At 42.2% G+C, this 17,793-nt stretch overlaps 1 protein-coding gene across 2 annotated transcripts in view; it reads right to left on the bottom strand.

Annotated features, from left to right (window-relative positions):
- Window positions 1–5,322: 5,322 nt before the first annotated feature.
- The window catches only part of wif1 (wnt inhibitory factor 1), a 30,570-nt gene continuing 18,099 nt past the window's right edge, over window positions 5,323–17,793 (bottom strand). For both annotated transcript variants that reach the window (XM_086009268.1, XM_086009267.1), the window contains 4 exons: window positions 14,514–14,609; window positions 11,494–11,589; window positions 6,989–7,084; window positions 5,323–6,487 (listed from right to left, as the gene is read on the bottom strand). In XM_086009268.1, coding sequence (XP_085865394.1) covers window positions 6,366–6,487; window positions 6,989–7,084; window positions 11,494–11,589; window positions 14,514–14,609 — 410 coding nt within the window. In that variant the 3' untranslated portion in view covers window positions 5,323–6,365. The remainder of the gene's footprint in view (window positions 6,488–6,988; window positions 7,085–11,493; window positions 11,590–14,513; window positions 14,610–17,793) is intronic.

Raw genomic sequence — 17,793 nt, 5'->3', positions numbered from 1 at the left:
TCCCATTTTAATCACTGCACCATTCTTTTCAGCTGCCTAAGCCCTGGAATTCCCTCCCTAAACCTATCTGCCGCTGTACCACTCTCAACTCTTTTAAGATGCTCCTTCAAACCTACCTCTTTGACCAAGTTTTTGGTCATCTGCCCCACTATCTCATGTGACTTGGTGTCAAATTTTGTTTGATAACAGCCCTGTGAAGCACCTTGGAACGTTTTGCTATGTTAAAGGAGCTATATAAATGCAAGTTGCTGGTGTTAGTGTAGTTAAAGAGCTTATTTGAGCCAATCAGAAAAGTCTGAGACTTGATTTTTTGTTCCTGCTATGAACAAATTGAATGTGCCACCTTGCACATTTGATGCTACCCTGCATATTTAATATGTGGTGTCCTGTATGCAAAACTTTCAATTATACTAGCAGAACTCCCATAGTTTTGCTCATGGCGAGTCAAGGGCAGGGACGCTGGGGTGTGATAGTGGGAGAGGGCTGCACATCTTCCGTGAAATACATTTGTAAAATCTGCTCAGAGACAATTAGGATGTAATACAACTATGGTGGGGTCGCAAAATGGGCAGTAGCGGACCGGCCACCCGTTCTCCATCCCGCTTGACTTACCTTCCCGTTGCATTCTGCACCGCCACTAAAGTTGAATTTTACCCCCAGTGATACAAGTGGTTCGATTAGTTACTGGAAAATAATTAAGTGCGGCAGTACATAAATAAATCTCTTCATAGGAACAATTGCTGTTTTGAAGTTCTCAGTATTCATAGACTACATTACAAAATATAAAGATGCCAAATAAAAATCGGGAAAGGTGTAAAATGGGCTGCCAATTCGCGATTACTCATTTTACACTATCGCACAAGGTCAAAATCTAACCCCGTGAACGTTTATTAGACTCAGGAGAGAAGATTCTTTCACTATTTTCTAGAAACAAAATGAAGGGAAGGGATCACCATGACTTGACAAGAACAGCAGCCATTCACAGAGCAAATGGCCAGCATAGACCAATCCTAGAACTCAAGCTCCACCAAAGTACTTTAAATTGAGCCTCAAATCTTTCACTTGGGATTTATAGCACTGCACAACAAATTTGAGTAAGAACAAGCATTTTATGCTGCCTCGTCAAACTTTTGTTTTAACAAGTTTCTTATATTTTTACTTGTCAATTTTCAGTAGTAGAAAATGTAAGATGACAGCACATGCCAACTTCATAACATTTTTGACATGTTATGATTCATTCAGCTTCTTATTGGTAGCTGTTGCCAACTGTCCATTTTTGATTATTATTAAATTTGATGACTGAGGTTTTTTTATTCTTGTTTGCAACCTGCTGATTGGTGTGGTAGCTATATTGGCAAGTTGCTGCATGCAACCTGTAGATGGTACACACTGCAGCTACTGTACACTTGTGTTGGAGGGGATGGATGTTTAGGCTAGTGGATGAAGTGTTGATCAAATGAACTGCTTTGACCTGGCTGGGTCGAGCTTTGAGTGTTGTTGCAGCTGCTTCAAAGTGGAGAATATTTCATCACACTCTTGACTTAGGATCATACATACAAGTACAGGAGTAGGCCCTTTGAGCCTGTTCTGCCATTCAATTAGATCATGGCTGATCAGTATCTCAACTCCATTCACCCACCTTTGCTCCATATCCTTTGATAACCTTAACGAACACAAATCTATCAATCTTAACCTTGAAATTTTAAATTAACTCAGCATCCATAGCTTTTGTGAAAACCTGTTTCCTGATTTCAGTCCTAAATGACCTAGCTCTAATTGTAAGATTATGCCTCCTTTTTCTGGATTCTCACACCAGAGGAAATAGTTTCTCTGTGTTTACCTTACTGAATCCCTTCATCGTTTTCAAGACCTCAATTAAATTACCTCTCAACCTTCTAAACTCAAGGAAATACAAACCAAATTTATGCAACCTGTCCTCATAATTTAACCCTTGAAACCCCAATATAATTCTGGTGAATCTGCACTGTACCCCCTCCAAGGCCAATGTATCTTTTGCCTTGTAGCTGATGGAGTGGCTTTGGGGAGCTGAGCCAGACAACTGCAGAATATCTACCCTTTGACCTGCTCTAGTAGTGGACGAAGATAATCCAAGGCTTTTCAACATTGCATCGAGGAATAGAACAGACATAAAGGGATAAAGTGAGCCTAGAACAAAGGTTTCAGATACACCAAGGTAGCAGAAATAAAGAACTGCATTTATATAGAGATCAAATAAGCTGAAAGGTTTTCTTCTTTAGATATTTTAGTTATTGAGAGAAAAATAGTGCATCAAGAATGTTCAGATGAAGGTTAATAAATTCACTCTGGTCGTCAGAGTCTTCCACCAAATGCAGGCTCAAAACAAGGCCGGGAATTTCCTTGCAGTTGCTTCCACTCCGCTGCCATAACTTTGCCACAAGTACAGCAGAAATCGCACTTCCAGCGGAGTTATGGCAACGGAGCAGGAGCAGCTCTGAGCAAATTCTGAAACTTAGGGTTTTTAAACAGGGCAATTACACAAATCACAGGGACTGTGTTACAAGAAAAACACATTGAAGGGCTAAGTGTTATAAATGGGAAACCCAATTACCACACCACCTAGAGGTGACACAGACAATTAAAAAATGTAACGGGGTGTGAATACAATTAACATTAGAAAGTCCGCAGGAAGTGTTGAGATGACAGAACATACTGATTTTAATACATAGATAAATCAGCATTTCCCTTGCATGACAAAATCATGACAATGGCAAGTGCATACAGATGCAAGATTTTTAAGATATTATAGAAGATCTTCAATAGCATTGCTCATCCCCTGATCTTGTCCCACTCGCATTCATTGTCTTGTTCTCTCTCTACACTACCCAATTTCTCTTTTTCTCTTATTCCATGTGTGTCTCTTCGAAGACACATGTATCTCAAAATGATCTTGCTCACTCCCCCTCCTGATCTCTTCCCATTCCTGATCTTTGAGTGTGTGTCTCTGATTATAATATCTCCCCATTCACTGATTTTTCTCCTGCTGGATCTACATCCATGGTTCTGATCTCTTATCTTTTTCTTCCGTTAGTATTCTGTCTGTAAACTGATTTCTGTCCTACTGATTGCTTCCTATTTATTTCTCGATTCTAGACCTGCCCTGAGATCACTCGCTCCCTATTTGCACCACCTCTATCTCTTCCAGATATACCCCAATGTCCTGTTACCATCATTGCCTAATCTGTGCCCCTCTGTATCTCTTTCTCCAGAGCTCATCTCCCCAAGCCGCCCTCTCTCCCACTTCCCTGACATTATCATCTGTGCCCAGTGAGCACAAAAAATAAATTGCCAGGTCCCAGCTTAGGGACCTCGACAGTATAAACTTTAAATGGCAGAGCCAGGAAGAGGAGCAGAGTCAGGTGAGGTCTGAGTGGTAAGCCTGCAAAGAAAGGTGCGGTTGGCTTAAGCCAACATCAGGGCCAAGTCAGCTGGGAAACAGAGAAGCAATGTTACAATGGCACCTACTGTTGGGAGGCCTGCATTGTAGGGGAAGTAATACCACTAGATGGCACTCCAATGAACATTCCAATGTTAAATTATAACACTGACCAATGGTAATCATTTGTCAACATTACTAGTTGTGCTGAATTGTCCTTTCCCCACAAATCACTCAAAATGCATTGAAAATTAATCCATTTTACCCTCAGTAATTGCCATTCATAATGTCCAACGATGGTTTTGAAGAAAATTTAAAATATTAAATAATGATATATTTCATAATTTATTGAGTTTTGCATTTGAAAGCCTTCACTAAAGTTTTTTGGCACAGTGAAGAGAAAGTGGTGGCAAAATAACCATTGCATAGGTCTCCACTCCCACAACTCCCAGTTTCCCCAAAGTGCCGTAATTGTGCCTGTGCTTGCAGTAGGCCCAGTGTTAGGATTCGAATGAGGTGGGAGGCGATATTCCCAGCCTCCTACCTTACTTTCAATGTGCATCTGTGGGGTTCCCAGACAGGTACTCCAAAAATCTGGCATCAAAACAAGATCACTTATCAGCAGTGTTAAAATGATCTATGCAGTTAAAGGGGAAAAATTCTACAACACAGATTTGCACTTTCTTTTGTTCAGTTTTTCTTCATACACCAACATATAAAACAACCTCTTGTATTGTTACAGTCATTCATTTTCAGTAACAGCCAAATCTGGATTTACACCATTTTTGAGTAGTTTGCAAAACAGGGTCAGCAATGTTCAAACATTGAAATCTGGCAATGCTTTGTTGTAGGGTTTATTTTGCTCATTAAGCATTATTGCAATGTGAAGGGTATTGCAACATGCATACTTCAACTTTCAAGGGTGGCTAGGCACTCAGGACAAATGACTATGAATTGAAAGTGGTTTACAAATAGTTGCCAACATAGAAAAATAGGAGCAGGAGTAGGCCATTCGGCCCTTCGAGCCTGCTCCGCCATTCAATATGATCATGGCTGATCCTCTATCTCAGTACCATATTCCCGCTCTCTCCCCATACCCCTTGATGCCTTTTGTGTCTATCTATCTTTCTCCTTCTTAAATATATTCAATGACTTGGCCTCCACAACCTTCTGTGGTAGAGAATTCCACAGGTTCACCACCCTCTGAGTAAAGAAATGTCTCCTCATCTCAGTCCTAAATGTCCTACCCCGTATCCTGAGACTGTGACCCCTCGTTTGAGACCCCCCAGCCAGGGGAAACATCCTCCCTGCATCCAGTCTGTCCAGCCCTGTCAGAATTTTATACATTTCAATGAGATCCCCTCTCATTCTTCTAAACTCTAGTGAATACAGGCCTAGTCGACCCAATCTCTCCTCATAAGACAGTCCTGCCATCCCAGGAATCAGTCTGGCGAACCTTCGCTGCACTCCCTCTATGGCAAGTATATCCTTTCTTAGGTAAGGAAACCAAAACTGCACACACTACTCCAGGTGTGGTCTCACCAAGGCCCTATACAACTGTAGTAAGACATCCTTGCTCCTCAAATCCTTTTGCAATGAAGTATATAGTATATTTTTAAACTAGCCACTGTATAGTATATACTATCTGCTTACAATCATCAATTTCAGTGCTATGTGGGAATATTGGAAGAACCTCTGTGATTGCAAGGTAAAAAGGTTGCATATTTACAGCCAGAATACTTTCACTTGGGTGCAGTTCTCTGTCAATGTAGCTGAATGTTCCTGCTTGTTGAAAACAGACTTAGAGCAAATTAAGATATATAGCCACATAAAACATTCATATAATCTGCATCATGTCACTTAATATTTATGCTGCGCCCATATTTTAAAACACAATTCTTTGAGTTATGAAGCCTTTATTTTGTTCATATTTATACAGATGCATACAGCAGATTCTTAATTTGCCTTGTAAATTAAACATTAAAATGTTATATGTCTTACAGCATTTTTTAAAAGAAAAAAATTATACATAAAATGAAATGTGAAGAAAACATTTAGATTAATATAGATTGCTAATATTGTTACTCTGAAAATAAGAAAATATTACACTTATATCAATATAAGTTTCCAAATCATCTAAAAAGCCATTTTGCGGCAGTGTTTCGTAGCTATTCAGACCAAAATGTCTACTTTGTTGTCATGTAACAGCTTTATTTGAGAGGTTTCAGTGATATATTACAGTCTACCTTCACTTACAAAGAATTCCACAGAAATGTGTTTGCATGAATTCATGTCAGAAAGCAAAAAGCCTAGATTACAGATTACGTTGTTTGCATTGAAGCCTATTAGACTGCAGAATAAAGTACAAAAACAGGTCTGCTTTCTATTGGAAGGCTTGTAGCGAAGAACTGGCTAATATTACTCTACAATTGGCTTTAAGTGGCCTTTTTACTTGATCTCTAGGCAATATCAACGCTGACGTAAATCAAAGATATTCTGAATATTTAATTTGTTCAATATGTATTTTTGTGTACACGTGTGTATATATACATATTTAAAATATATAAACTGGCATCGCTTGTTGTCTGGTGTGCCAACTACCTTGGCTTCAACAAGTAGTAGATGCTGTGTATAAATAATTATTCTTTGATGTTTATTGTTGCATGAAATGTAACTATTGTCTAAGTTTATTCATTTAAATTCATAAGTGTAATTATTAAAATAATTGGGCTAAAAATGTACAATGATTCTGTTAAATTGCAAAAGATGGAAAGTCTATTCTCATGTAGTTAGAGAGGTTCTTGCTCTAACATGTGTGTAGTTTTGAAGATAACATGGCAAAACAGAGGAGTGGTTTTTCCATTACAGACTTTTTTTTAAAACTTAGTACTCAGTGGGGTTAGTGGAGTCATAAACTGTACATACAGTAAAAGGTTGCAGATGTTTTCCTTTACCAAATGTAATTAGATTCGGGTGGTATGTGACTCTCAACATTCTCCTTAGGTAAAGGCGTATGCTGTCTGTGCTTGAAGCCTGCTGACCTCAGGGTGTTCATTAGGCTGGCTCCATATCCTTAAAAAAAATCAACAGAAAGAGAGCTAAAAACAACCGATTGATACATCTCCAGCATCTGTGCAATTCATGTGATTTTGGAATAATTGCAATGCAGACCTGGTGAAAGAATACTCTTACAGTAAACAGCAGGAATATGTCAACAAAGCTATGTTGAACCGATAGGATTTCAAAGATATGTTCTGCATTCAATTTACAGTCTCAATTAGCTACAGCAACTAGCTACGCTTTCCATATAATGATTACTTGATGTTCTACTGAAGTTTGGTTTGCAAGGGAAACCAAATCCAGCATTAAAGCATTAAATTTATTCTGGAGGTGATTTATTGGTTTGATACGTCTCTACTAAATGCAGACAAAGAACCACAGTAATTAGTTGAAAGGTATCCAATTACCTGGGATTTAATACATTCTTAAGATCAAATACATTGTCAAGATTATTTGGCTAAAAGGGCTGTGAAATAGGTCAGGGTTGCTGCATACCCTTCTGTTCCCACTTACTCTTGTTACAGTGTCTTCCATGCCAGCCTTCCCTGCATTCACATTTGTTGGGCTCAATGCAGGATCCATGTGGTCCACAGTCAGGTTCACAAACAGCTGCAAAAGAGCAAAGTATGAAAGTTTTAATTTTTTTTCAGGGTTTCAGGCCTTCTCGTCACTGCGAGTACATTGGGACTGTTAAAATTGCAGTCAATATGGATGTAAACTTTTGGTTTGCCAAATTGGTATGGCAATTTCTTAATAAAAAAATATCCATTCATCTTCACCCATTACTTTTTAGGCTGATGCTAAAATGACAATGCAGGAGACTTTGGTTTATCCGGAGGTTGTATGTCCAGAAACCTCGATCTACCGGCAGAAATCAGGAGCCGTTTTGTTAGGTTTTTTTCTTCTCGTGGCTTTTTTTTTTCCCAACAGTCAGGCTCTGGAAAGTCTCTCTGAAGCTGTTGCTAAGCTACAGAGATGCTTCCAAGGTATGGGCTGACTGTTTAGAAGCTGTTGCTAAGCAACAGTGTTTGTTGTCAGATACGGAGATGAAAACCTCTGTATGCTTCAACATTAACACTGGTATGTCTGGCAGTTTTGATAGATTGGCAACAGCTCGGTCCCATCGGTGCCGGATATAACAAAGTTTCCTGTATTGTTACATCACTTACAACTAGCGTACTTAAATTTTTTGAAGAAATCAGTGGTAGTTGTCATGAATGACCATTTGGGCTGAGTGCTTTCTGTGCATAGAGTCATTAATTCTTATTTAATCAGTTTATTATTCTTTTCCGTCAATTTTCTCTCCTTTCCACCTCCCGCCTTGAAGGGGTTGACTCCTTGCTATAGTACATTTCTACAAGTGCCCTCCAGTACCTCACTCAAGTGGTCATAATGCATGTGTGAGCCTTGACAGCGAGACAGGCTATTTTTCCTATTTAGTTCATTCTTCTTATGCTAAACATGCTGAATTTAAGTTTCCAGTGCCCATGCATATAAAGAACATTTCAAGCACAAGACATTATTTGTACCAATATAGTTTATCACAATTGCAACAAGTAAACTGTTTCATATCTTTCTCACCTCCCCCTCCAGGTTTTCTCCCCTCCTTTCCTGACGCACTGACTCATCATGGGATATTGTTTCATGGTTACAACAAACCCCCTAATTTTTTTTTTTGGCTGCGTGGCCCATTCAAAATTTTGAAAAAGCCGGTCCCGGGCTGCACTGGACCAGCAGACAGCTTAGAGGGAACATTGCTTATTACCCTTCCCAAGTTCATTCTTCATGTGTGCATCCAGACAGCAGCTATCTGCAGGTTATCATTGGAAGGATCACTGTCAAGCACAATCCAAAGTCTGTACACATGCACTGGATCAATGGAGTCACTGGATATCAGGAGTTAGCATGATTTTCTTCACCTCCTCCCTAGCCAGGGGTAGCTGACACAGCACAGACCAGGGGAATTTCAATGGAATGGAAATCAGGCAGGTTTCATAACAAATGGGCGATCTGCTCCACCTGATTACATCCCAAGCGGTGAAGATGAAAATCTAAAACCCGAGGCCTCGTCATTCTGTATAGCTCAGCACCGCACATTTATTCACTGAAGTGTCAAAGGAGCCAAAGGGGATGAAATTGGTCTTTGGCGAAAATACTAAATGGGCAATAGTGAATCAGCAGCCCATGTCACACAGCGCCCAATTTTCTTTTCCATTTACTTCAATTCTGCTGATTCGCTATCACCCATTTCATGTTTTCGATGAAGACCAATGTCACCCCCAGAGTGTCTTGGAAGCACAATACACTTTAGAATTAAATTCCATTTGAAATCAGTGTTCAGTTCACCTCTGAAGTCAAAGGAGCACTGAACTCAATCTCAAACACCACCCTGTAATTTTCAGACACCAAAGCACTCCAGAAATAAACACCAACGTGTTCAATCATCCCAATATACATAGATACATAGATACATAGAAGATAGGAGCAGGAGTAGGCCATTCGGCCCTTCGTGCCTGCTCCGCCATTCGATGAGATCATGGCTGATCCTTTAATTCAGTATCCCGTCCCCGCCTTCTCTCCGTAACCCTTAACCCCTTTTGCCCGTAGAAATATATCTAATTCCCTCTTAAATATATTTAATGAGCTGGCGTACACTGCCCTCTGTGGCAATGAGTTCCACAGGTTCACCACTCTCTGAGTGAAGAAATTCCCCCTCATCTCTGTCCTAAATGGTTTAGCCCTTATCCTTAAATTATGTCCTCTAGTTCTGTTCTCACCCGCCAAGGGAAACATTCCTTCTGCATCCAGTCTGTCTAGACCTGTCAGAATTTTATACACTTCTATGAGGTCCCCTCTCAATCTTCTAAACTCCAGTGTGTACATCCCTAAACTACATAGTCTCTCCTCATAGGTCATTCCCGCCATTCCTGGTATCAGCCTGGTGAATCGCCGCTGCACCCCCTCCATGGCAAGAACATCCTTCCTCAGATGAGGCGACCAAAACTGTACACAGTACTCGAGGTGTGGTCTCACCAGTGCCCTGTACAGCTGCAGCAAGGTATCCCTGTTCCTGTATTCTAACCCTTTTGCTATGAAGGCCAGCATACCGTTTGCCTTCTTGACCGCCTGTTGCACCTGCATGCTCGCCTTCAGTGACTGGTGTACAAGAACACCCAGGTCTCTCTGTACTTCCCCCTCTCCCAATCTATTGCCATTTAAATAATAATTTGCCCTCCCGTTCCTGCACCCAAGGTGGATAACTTCGCACTTGTCCACATTATAGTGCATCTGCCATTTATCCGCCCAATCGCCCAGTCTGTCCAAATCGCTCTGGAGCTTCCTGGTCTCTTCCTCTGAGCCCACCCCCCCTCCTAGTTTAGTGTCGTCTGCAAATTTGGAAATGCTGCATCCGACTCCCTGATCCAGGTCATTAATGTAAATTGTGAACAGCTGGGGGCCCAGGACAGATCCCTGTGGTACCCCACTTGTTACTGCCTGCCATTCAGAAAATGAGCCGTTTATTCCAACTCTCTGTTTTCTATCTGACAGCCAGTTCCCTATCCACGCCAAAACTTTCCCCTTTATCCCATGAGCCTCAATTTTCCATGCTAATCTTTTATGTGGGACCTTATCGAAGGCCTTTTGGAAGTCCAGGTACACCACATCTACTGGCTCTCCCCCATCTATTCTACCAGTTACTCCCTCAAAAAATTCCAATAGATTAGTCAAGCACGATTTACCCTTTGTAAATCCATGTTGACTCTGTCCTATCCTGTCCCCATTTGCTAAGTGCTCCGCTATTTCATCCTTAATGATGGACTCCAGCATTTTGCCCACAACTGATGTAAGGCTTACAGGTCTGTAATTACCTGCTTTTTCCCTACCCCCCTTTTTGAATAGTGGGGTAACGTTAGCTACCCTCCAATCCATCGGCACTGTTCCCGAGTCTAATGAATTCTGAAAAATCATCCTTAGTGCATCCGCTATCTCTAGGGCCACCTCCTTCAGTACCCTAGGATGCATGTTATCAGGCCCTGGGGATTTGTCCACCTTCAATCCCTTTAGCTTCCTTAACACCATATCCTTAGAGATATTGATTTGCGTCAGTTCCTCCTTTGCCAATGTCCCTATTTTTCCCGATATCCCAGGGAGGTTTTTTGTGTCTTCCTTCGTAAAGACTGACCCAAAGTATGCATTTAGTTGATCTGCCATTTCCTTATTTCCCATTATATATTCCCCCGTATCTGACTGCAATGGACCAACTTTGGTTTTCACCAGTCTTTTCCTTTTGATATATTTATAAAAGCTTTTGGAGTTAGTTTTTATATTTTCCGCCAGCTTGTTTTCGTAAGCTATTTTGCCCCTCTTGATCATGCCCTTTGCCCTCCTTTGCTCTATCTTAAACTGTTCCCAATCTTCCGCTCTGGCGCTTTTTTTGGCTATTTTATACGCCCTATCTTTGGATTTTATGCTGTCTCTAATTTCCCCTGTTATCCACGGTTGAGTCACCTTTTTAGATTTCCTTTTATGCCAGATTGGTATAAACAATTTTTGCAATTTTGTCATTCTATCTTTAAATGTTTGCCATTGTTTATCTACCTCCAGTCCTCCCAGGAACGTTGTCCAATCAGACCTACTCAGTTCCCGTCTCATGGCATCATAATTCCCCTTGTTTAAATTCAGGACCTTAGTCTCTGAGTCAATTTCTTCGCTCTCCATTTCGAGTGAGAAATCGATCATGTTATGATCGCTCTGACCCAAGGGTCCCCGTACAACAAGATTACTGATATGCAGCACAACTATTGGAGAATTAAAAGATAAAATGATCACCCAGAGTAATTTCAATTTGGTTTTGACTTTAAAAACTGCTAGATACCAGGAGAAGGATCACAACTATTTTGTTAGTCTTCCTGACAGAATTATTTTAAAGATAAAGAAAATAAAAACCACAAGCTAAGGTGTGCTAAGGGGTTTGAAACGAGAAAGGCTTTTTTTTTTTTAAATAGCAAGATACTTACGCTTGGAGCACAGGTCACCCTGGTAACCTTTAATGCATTTGCATTTGTTTCTCCCAGTGCATTTCCCTCCATTTCTGCATGGCTGCCGACATTTACCTGTACAAAAGGAAGAGTAGAGTTCTGCATTGAGAGCTTCATATTTCTAACTACCTAACATACATCAGTCACGAAGAATAAGTTTTACAACAAGGTTGAACTAGGCTCAGTTTATGAAAAATATTTAGAATACAGGATGCAATATAGCAAGCGCTAGGCTCAAATTTATTTTACCCAAGTGATCCAGGACTAAGCAGCTGACAGCCATGAGTGAGTTATGGCCTGGTTCTTGATACCCTTACCTGACTAAAATCTATCGAATTCAGCCTTGAAAATTTCAACTGAATCAATGTCCACAGCCTTTTGGGGGAGAGGGTTCCTGATTTCCACTACCTTTTGTGTGATCTTGCTAGTGTTTAGCTAGAAGCAGCTCTAACTCATCCAAAACAGTTGGACTCAAGGCTGGTACAGACAACATAAAGCTACATGTCACTGGCATACATTAAAGTTGACTCAGCGCTTATGGATAATGTTACAAAGAGGCAGCATGTATGAGGAATGAGATCACTGGATGGTACATTGGGGCATGCCAGAAGTGACCACACAGGTGGAGGAGAAGAAATTGTACGAGTGATTGGATTTGGCCGCGACCTTGGAGATATTCAGGTGATGGTGAGGTTGAAGGATGTTTTGAGGGGCGAGTTAACATGCAGAATGAGTTTAATTTGAGGGCCAGAGGATAGAAAGCCTGGACAGCTGGTAGGGAAATTTAGGTGCATGTTAAAAAATGATCAAAAACCAAGGACTTGCTTAGTGCAGAGGCTAAGTGAGAAAAGTAAGCAAGAAATTGCTGGCAAGCTCGGGAGGCTGGAAGGCAATGAGAATTTTGAAGGAGTGGTAGAGGAGGTGGTGCTGAAAGGAAAAAAGTTGCTGGAGGATTAAGGGATCAGGTTAAGATGGGATTTGGAGCCATGAGCCATGCTAATTTGGGCAGGAAACAGTGAATTTGCAGCAGGTGGTGCAATTGCAGTGAGCAAGGTTTCAGTTAAGCCTAGGATGTTGATAGGTTCATCCGAAATAAAGTTATGGATGGGAAATGGACATTTTGCAAGGCAATGGACAGTCAATAAGAAATCCAGAGAGGGAGAGGCAGCGAGAGTGGAGTGAGGGTTGTGGAGGTTTTAACCCTCAAAGAATGAGGTGGATAGGCTATGTATCAGGGAGAGAAGAATAAGGTAGTTTGTGTTGCTGCTGTGAGAGAGACAGTCGGTGGATGTCTAGGTATGGAGCAGAGGAAGTGGTGAGCTCCCAGCAGAGACTCAAGCCTAGGGTGGTGGCAGGACAGGTCAGTGGGGGAATAGCAACAACTGTGGAGAAAGGCTGAAATGAGCGTGCAGGGAATTTGGGGGTGAGTGGGGAATATTAGGAAGAAATCGGGAAAGGAAAGGAGGTAGGGTTGAGGAAAACAGATAGGCAGAACAGGACTGAGAGATGGTTATACAGAGGGGGAGAGGAGCTTGGGTCCAGAGTGGAAGCTGAAAGTACACATGCAAGTAGATGCAAAGTGCAATATTTGGCATGGGGTGATTAAAAAAATACTTTTCATTTAAGATTTCTTGATAAATTCCACATAATAATCGCGGATATGATTTTTTTTTCAAATGAACTTAAAGATATTGGCCTAGAAATTGGGTTGGGGCGCCAAAGTGGTGCCAAAGTCGCCTGAGCGCAGGATTTAGCGCAGCGATCGGAGTAATTCCGATCGCCAGAAATTCAGTTTCAGTGCCGCTCGAGGGACACGGGGCGAGGCTCGAGGCGCTCCACGTCCCTCTTAGGGCGCTGAAGCTGATTATCGCAGCGCAACGTGCCGCAGCGCCACACGCTGCGGCACGGCACGTTGTAGTACTGCAGGCCTTCCTCCCACTGTTAAGGGGGAGGTGCCTGCAACAGCGCGATCCCCGATCGCGAGTGCCGGTAAATGAGCCCGGCACCAAGGAGAAGTGCCGGGCTCTCGGGAAACAGCCGGCAATGCCGCGGGGGGGGTGGGGGGGGGGGGGGTTAGGAGACCGGGGATGGAGGTGCTGGCAGGCGGCTGCCGAAAAAGTGGCCGCCCCGCACCTCCACCTTAACTTGCGCCGCTGCCGGCACAGTAAGGCCCCGTGAACTGGGCGCGGGTAGCGAGCGGCGCAACTGCGGCGTTCGCTACCAAATATCGCGAACGGGGCACGAATGGGGCGCTGCGCACACCGATGACGTCATCGGTGGCGGCGCAGCGCAAAAGCCCAACGCCACCATTAGCGCCCCTACTGAATATCGCGGGAGACGCAGCCAGTGGCGCTACAGCCACTGACTGCCTCTTTAGGAGCTAACAGGTGGCGCTACTCACCCAATTTCTCCCCCATTAGATCATTTAAAATCTAGCATTTCAATCAAAAGATTACATTGACAGCTGGAAGTTGAACCCAGACTGTGACATCAGTAAGAAATAGGTTACCATATTCATAAATAATTCCTTTTTAATAATTTTCTATTTTAATATAAGTGGTTAAAGTAGTAAATGGAGTAATGTCAGAATACAAATATGTTAACGCATTAATTACTAACTTTGCATAATATGATTTTGGCCCATTGGTTTGTTAATTATATTACAGCTACAGCTAAAGTCATTTAAACACTTTAGTGTTTACATATACATATTTGACACTTTCTTTAAAGATGCAATGGTTAATTGTTTTTATTTGGTTAGTCAGATCAAATTTATGTCTTTCACCACCATGTGATCTTTTTAATCATCTGTCAGTTGACAGTTGAGTTCACCAGGCAACCACAACTGCAAACAACAGCATCAAGCTAAAGAGTAAAAGTTGTAAATAATTTGGTCAGTATCACAAAGAAACCATTTTTGTCAAATGCATTACTTCTGGCAAATAAAAAACAACTAAATAGAAACTAGCCAAGGTAAATTGTACATGGGTGATACTAACTGATTTCACACTGATCCCCTTCATATCCTGGTGGGCAAATGCATTTGGCAGGGTGGAAGCAGGTTCCACCATTGTAACAGGTCGTGGTGCAGTTTGCTGAAATAAAATAAAATTGCATTATAATTCTCAACAACAAATATTAGAACACAAGAAATGTACATCTCAAAAGACGACCCATAAAATAACTTGAATTAATGTCCTTCTTTAAAGTTCAATCCATGGCTGCATGATTATCATTTTCTGTGATACAGATGTATAACATAATGGAGGATTAACATAGTGAGTAATGAAATGCAAGTTCAACCAACCGACTACTGCGTTCCCGCTTCTCAGTTAGGAGAACACATTCACAAGAATAAATAATTTAATGTCAACCATTTTACTTGGAGAGTTATACATAAGTGTGTCCGACATAATGTGGATCTATTGCACAGTGGCTCAGAGCATGGAGGGGTCCTGCTCCAACTTGTGTTAGGGCGTCATGGAGACCATTCTGTCCAACATTAAGCAAGCGGTCAAGTCCATGAACACGACAGTGGTGCCCACCATTATGGAGCCTCTGCTGACAGCTTCCTTGGCAGCTCACACTGCTGCCATCTTTGCTCTGGGGCCAGTGTTAAGGGGGTTTCAGAGCGTCACATCAGTCCTGCACTCTGTACTCATGCAGAGCTGAAAGAGTGCTGAGGCAGAGTCCCAGGAGAATGGCTTTGACTCCATGGATGACAGCATGCCTGCTCCCCCATCACCCACTCCGCCAGCTGGGCTGACCCACTCCGAGATACTGCAATCACCCTCAAAGCCCACAAGCTGCTCAAGGTTGCCCACCACAGCCATCTGAAGTGTTCTCAATGGAAGCTCAGCAGAATGCCACCTCCCAAACTGTAGCCACTGGGGATACATTTGGTAGGAGCACTAGGATAGGTAAACAAGCATAGAAGGCAGGCACTAAAGGGGTGCATGAGATTCTTAATTATTCCTGTTAAATATTATACACAGATGGATTTGAGTTGTTGGATTAATATTTTTTCTGGATTGGGTGTTGGTGTTAGTAATTGTAGCGAAGTAAGGGCTAGAACAATAATGCAGGTGAAGCCTAGTGTCCATTGGGAAAGTGATGTAGACATTCCTCCTGGCATAGAGAACATTTGTGACCTCCCAGATACAGCATTGCACAGAAAACTGGGAGATGTCACTGATGTCACCTGCTGCAGCTTAGAAGGAGCCTGTTGCATAAAAGTTAAGGGCCGCGATGACCTTAACAGACACAGGCAATGCTGTCCATGCCTAGTTTGAGGCTCCAGTTGTGGCTGCAGCAGGTGACATAACTCGGTGATAACCCCCTTGGTGAAGTGCAGGCACCTGACACACTGCTCCCTCAGTGAAGTTGAGGTATGAGAACTGCTCCCTGAACAACTGCACTGGCAATGGTCTCCTCCCCCTCTTCTCCCAGCTACTCCTGCTCTCTCCTGTCTTCTTCACTGCTCCCCCTCACCCTCCAGCTCCAAAGACAGACCTACCAGACCATCATTGACTGCAATAAAACTGTTTTGAAGGCAGACAAAAGCAGTCCAACAGCAGGAAATTCTTGATGGGGCAGAAAATAGGCAAAAAAAAGTTAACCAGCAGCCTAACCAGCAACTAAATAGCACTGCTGCAGGGTTCTTGCTGCCTGTTGGTACCACAATTTGCTGGGCGAGTTTATCTCAGCAAGTCAGACGCTGGGGCAGACAAATCTCTCAAAAAAGTCCCGAAACTAGCATAGGATCATTATTTAAATATTATAATGAGGTTTTAATACTTCCGGTGCAGCCCTGGATGCCTACAGAGGAACCCGATCTAATATGGCGGGCGGCGCGTTTCCGGTGTGGAATGAGCACGTGCACACATATTCGTCCATTAGACGCCAACTTTATTCCTGGAAAATGGGTGCCTTGCGATCGGATTTCTAGGTCAAAGATTCTAATCAACATCACTAAATGTCAATTTGATGTAGACAATATATTATAACTAATTCTATTTTACTGTCGGGAGAAAAGAAGTGATTCCTCAAAACAAGAGCTCGCACCCTTACAATTTATGCTGAATAGCTATAGGCTGAAGTTATTGTCGGCAATGTTGCTATATGGATGCTTAACCTTAAAAGCGTTAACCTGTTTATTTTCTGCAAGGCACTTATTGTATGTTTAGGATTCATACAAGTACATCAGCTACAGTAATTTCCAAGCTTGTGTGCATCTATCATACATAATGTGATTCTTTTGCAGCAAACAATGTGCACGGAGGAGCGTAGCTAACGTTATTTTGTGTGTACTTTAAAACTGCTGTTGGATTTTGCCCAGTTGATTTTGTAATGTAAATCATTATTATTAGGTACAAATAATAGCACTGACATTGTTGCATTTAATATTTAATAATAAAGTAGCCCCTGGTAGCTGAATGTAGGGCTGCAATGAGTATACTTCCAATATATGTGAACAAATAGGAAGGGACAAATGACTGACCGTGCATTTCCTTGGCGCTGACCCCACACCCCTGCCATAACTTCGATGGAAATGCAGTGGAAACCTGCACTTCCAGTAAAATTACTGTAGCGGAATGGGAGCAGCTCCGAGGAAATTCCCAGCATGTGTATTAACTGTGGTTTCCTGGGGCCTGGATAGCTCAGCGATTCAGCACACTGCTCCTTCACCTCTGGGACATGGGTTTAAATTTGCTCAGACAGATAGGTCGAAAGTCTTCTCTCTCTCTCTCTCTCTCTCTCTCTCTCTCTGCTGGCTATGTCCTTGGTGAAATATGTATCATGCGTCTGGTAGTCTCACGAAATTGCCCATAATAGCTGCCAATCAGTTGCCAGGTTGTGAGAAATGACAAATTCACATTGATACTGCAAGGCTGCTTTGCTGACATTGGGGTTATGGCACATTATTGAGTAGAGGGAGTTTCTGCCTGCATCTGTGGCATACAGAGCGCACCCCACACTGCGCCAGATGTATGGGATAAAGCTACAATCTGAATTATACAATCATGAAACATGATAAACGTTACATTTTCCTTTTAACAAGTTCCAAAGGGAGTGGAGCAACAGCTGATTGGAACGTGCTTGGCTTCTTCAGTACTTGGATAATGCCAACTCTGCCTCCTGACTCCAGTCCAGGTTCCTGCTACTGACTTTAAATCACCTCTCCCTGTATCTATTCTGCTGGGGCTGTTGCCAACTTTAAATCAGTAACAGGAGTCTGGGCTGAAATTAGGAGTGGGAAGGAAAGTTGTTATTTAAATA

This window comes from Somniosus microcephalus, chromosome 16, assembly GCF_052327205.1.
Source record: "Somniosus microcephalus isolate GS21.2 chromosome 16, FLI_Smic_1.0, whole genome shotgun sequence".
Classification (NCBI taxonomy): domain Eukaryota; kingdom Metazoa; phylum Chordata; class Chondrichthyes; order Squaliformes; family Somniosidae; genus Somniosus; species Somniosus microcephalus.
Note: the sequence above shows the minus strand (reverse complement) of the source record. Positions and strands in the feature narration are given on the sequence as shown.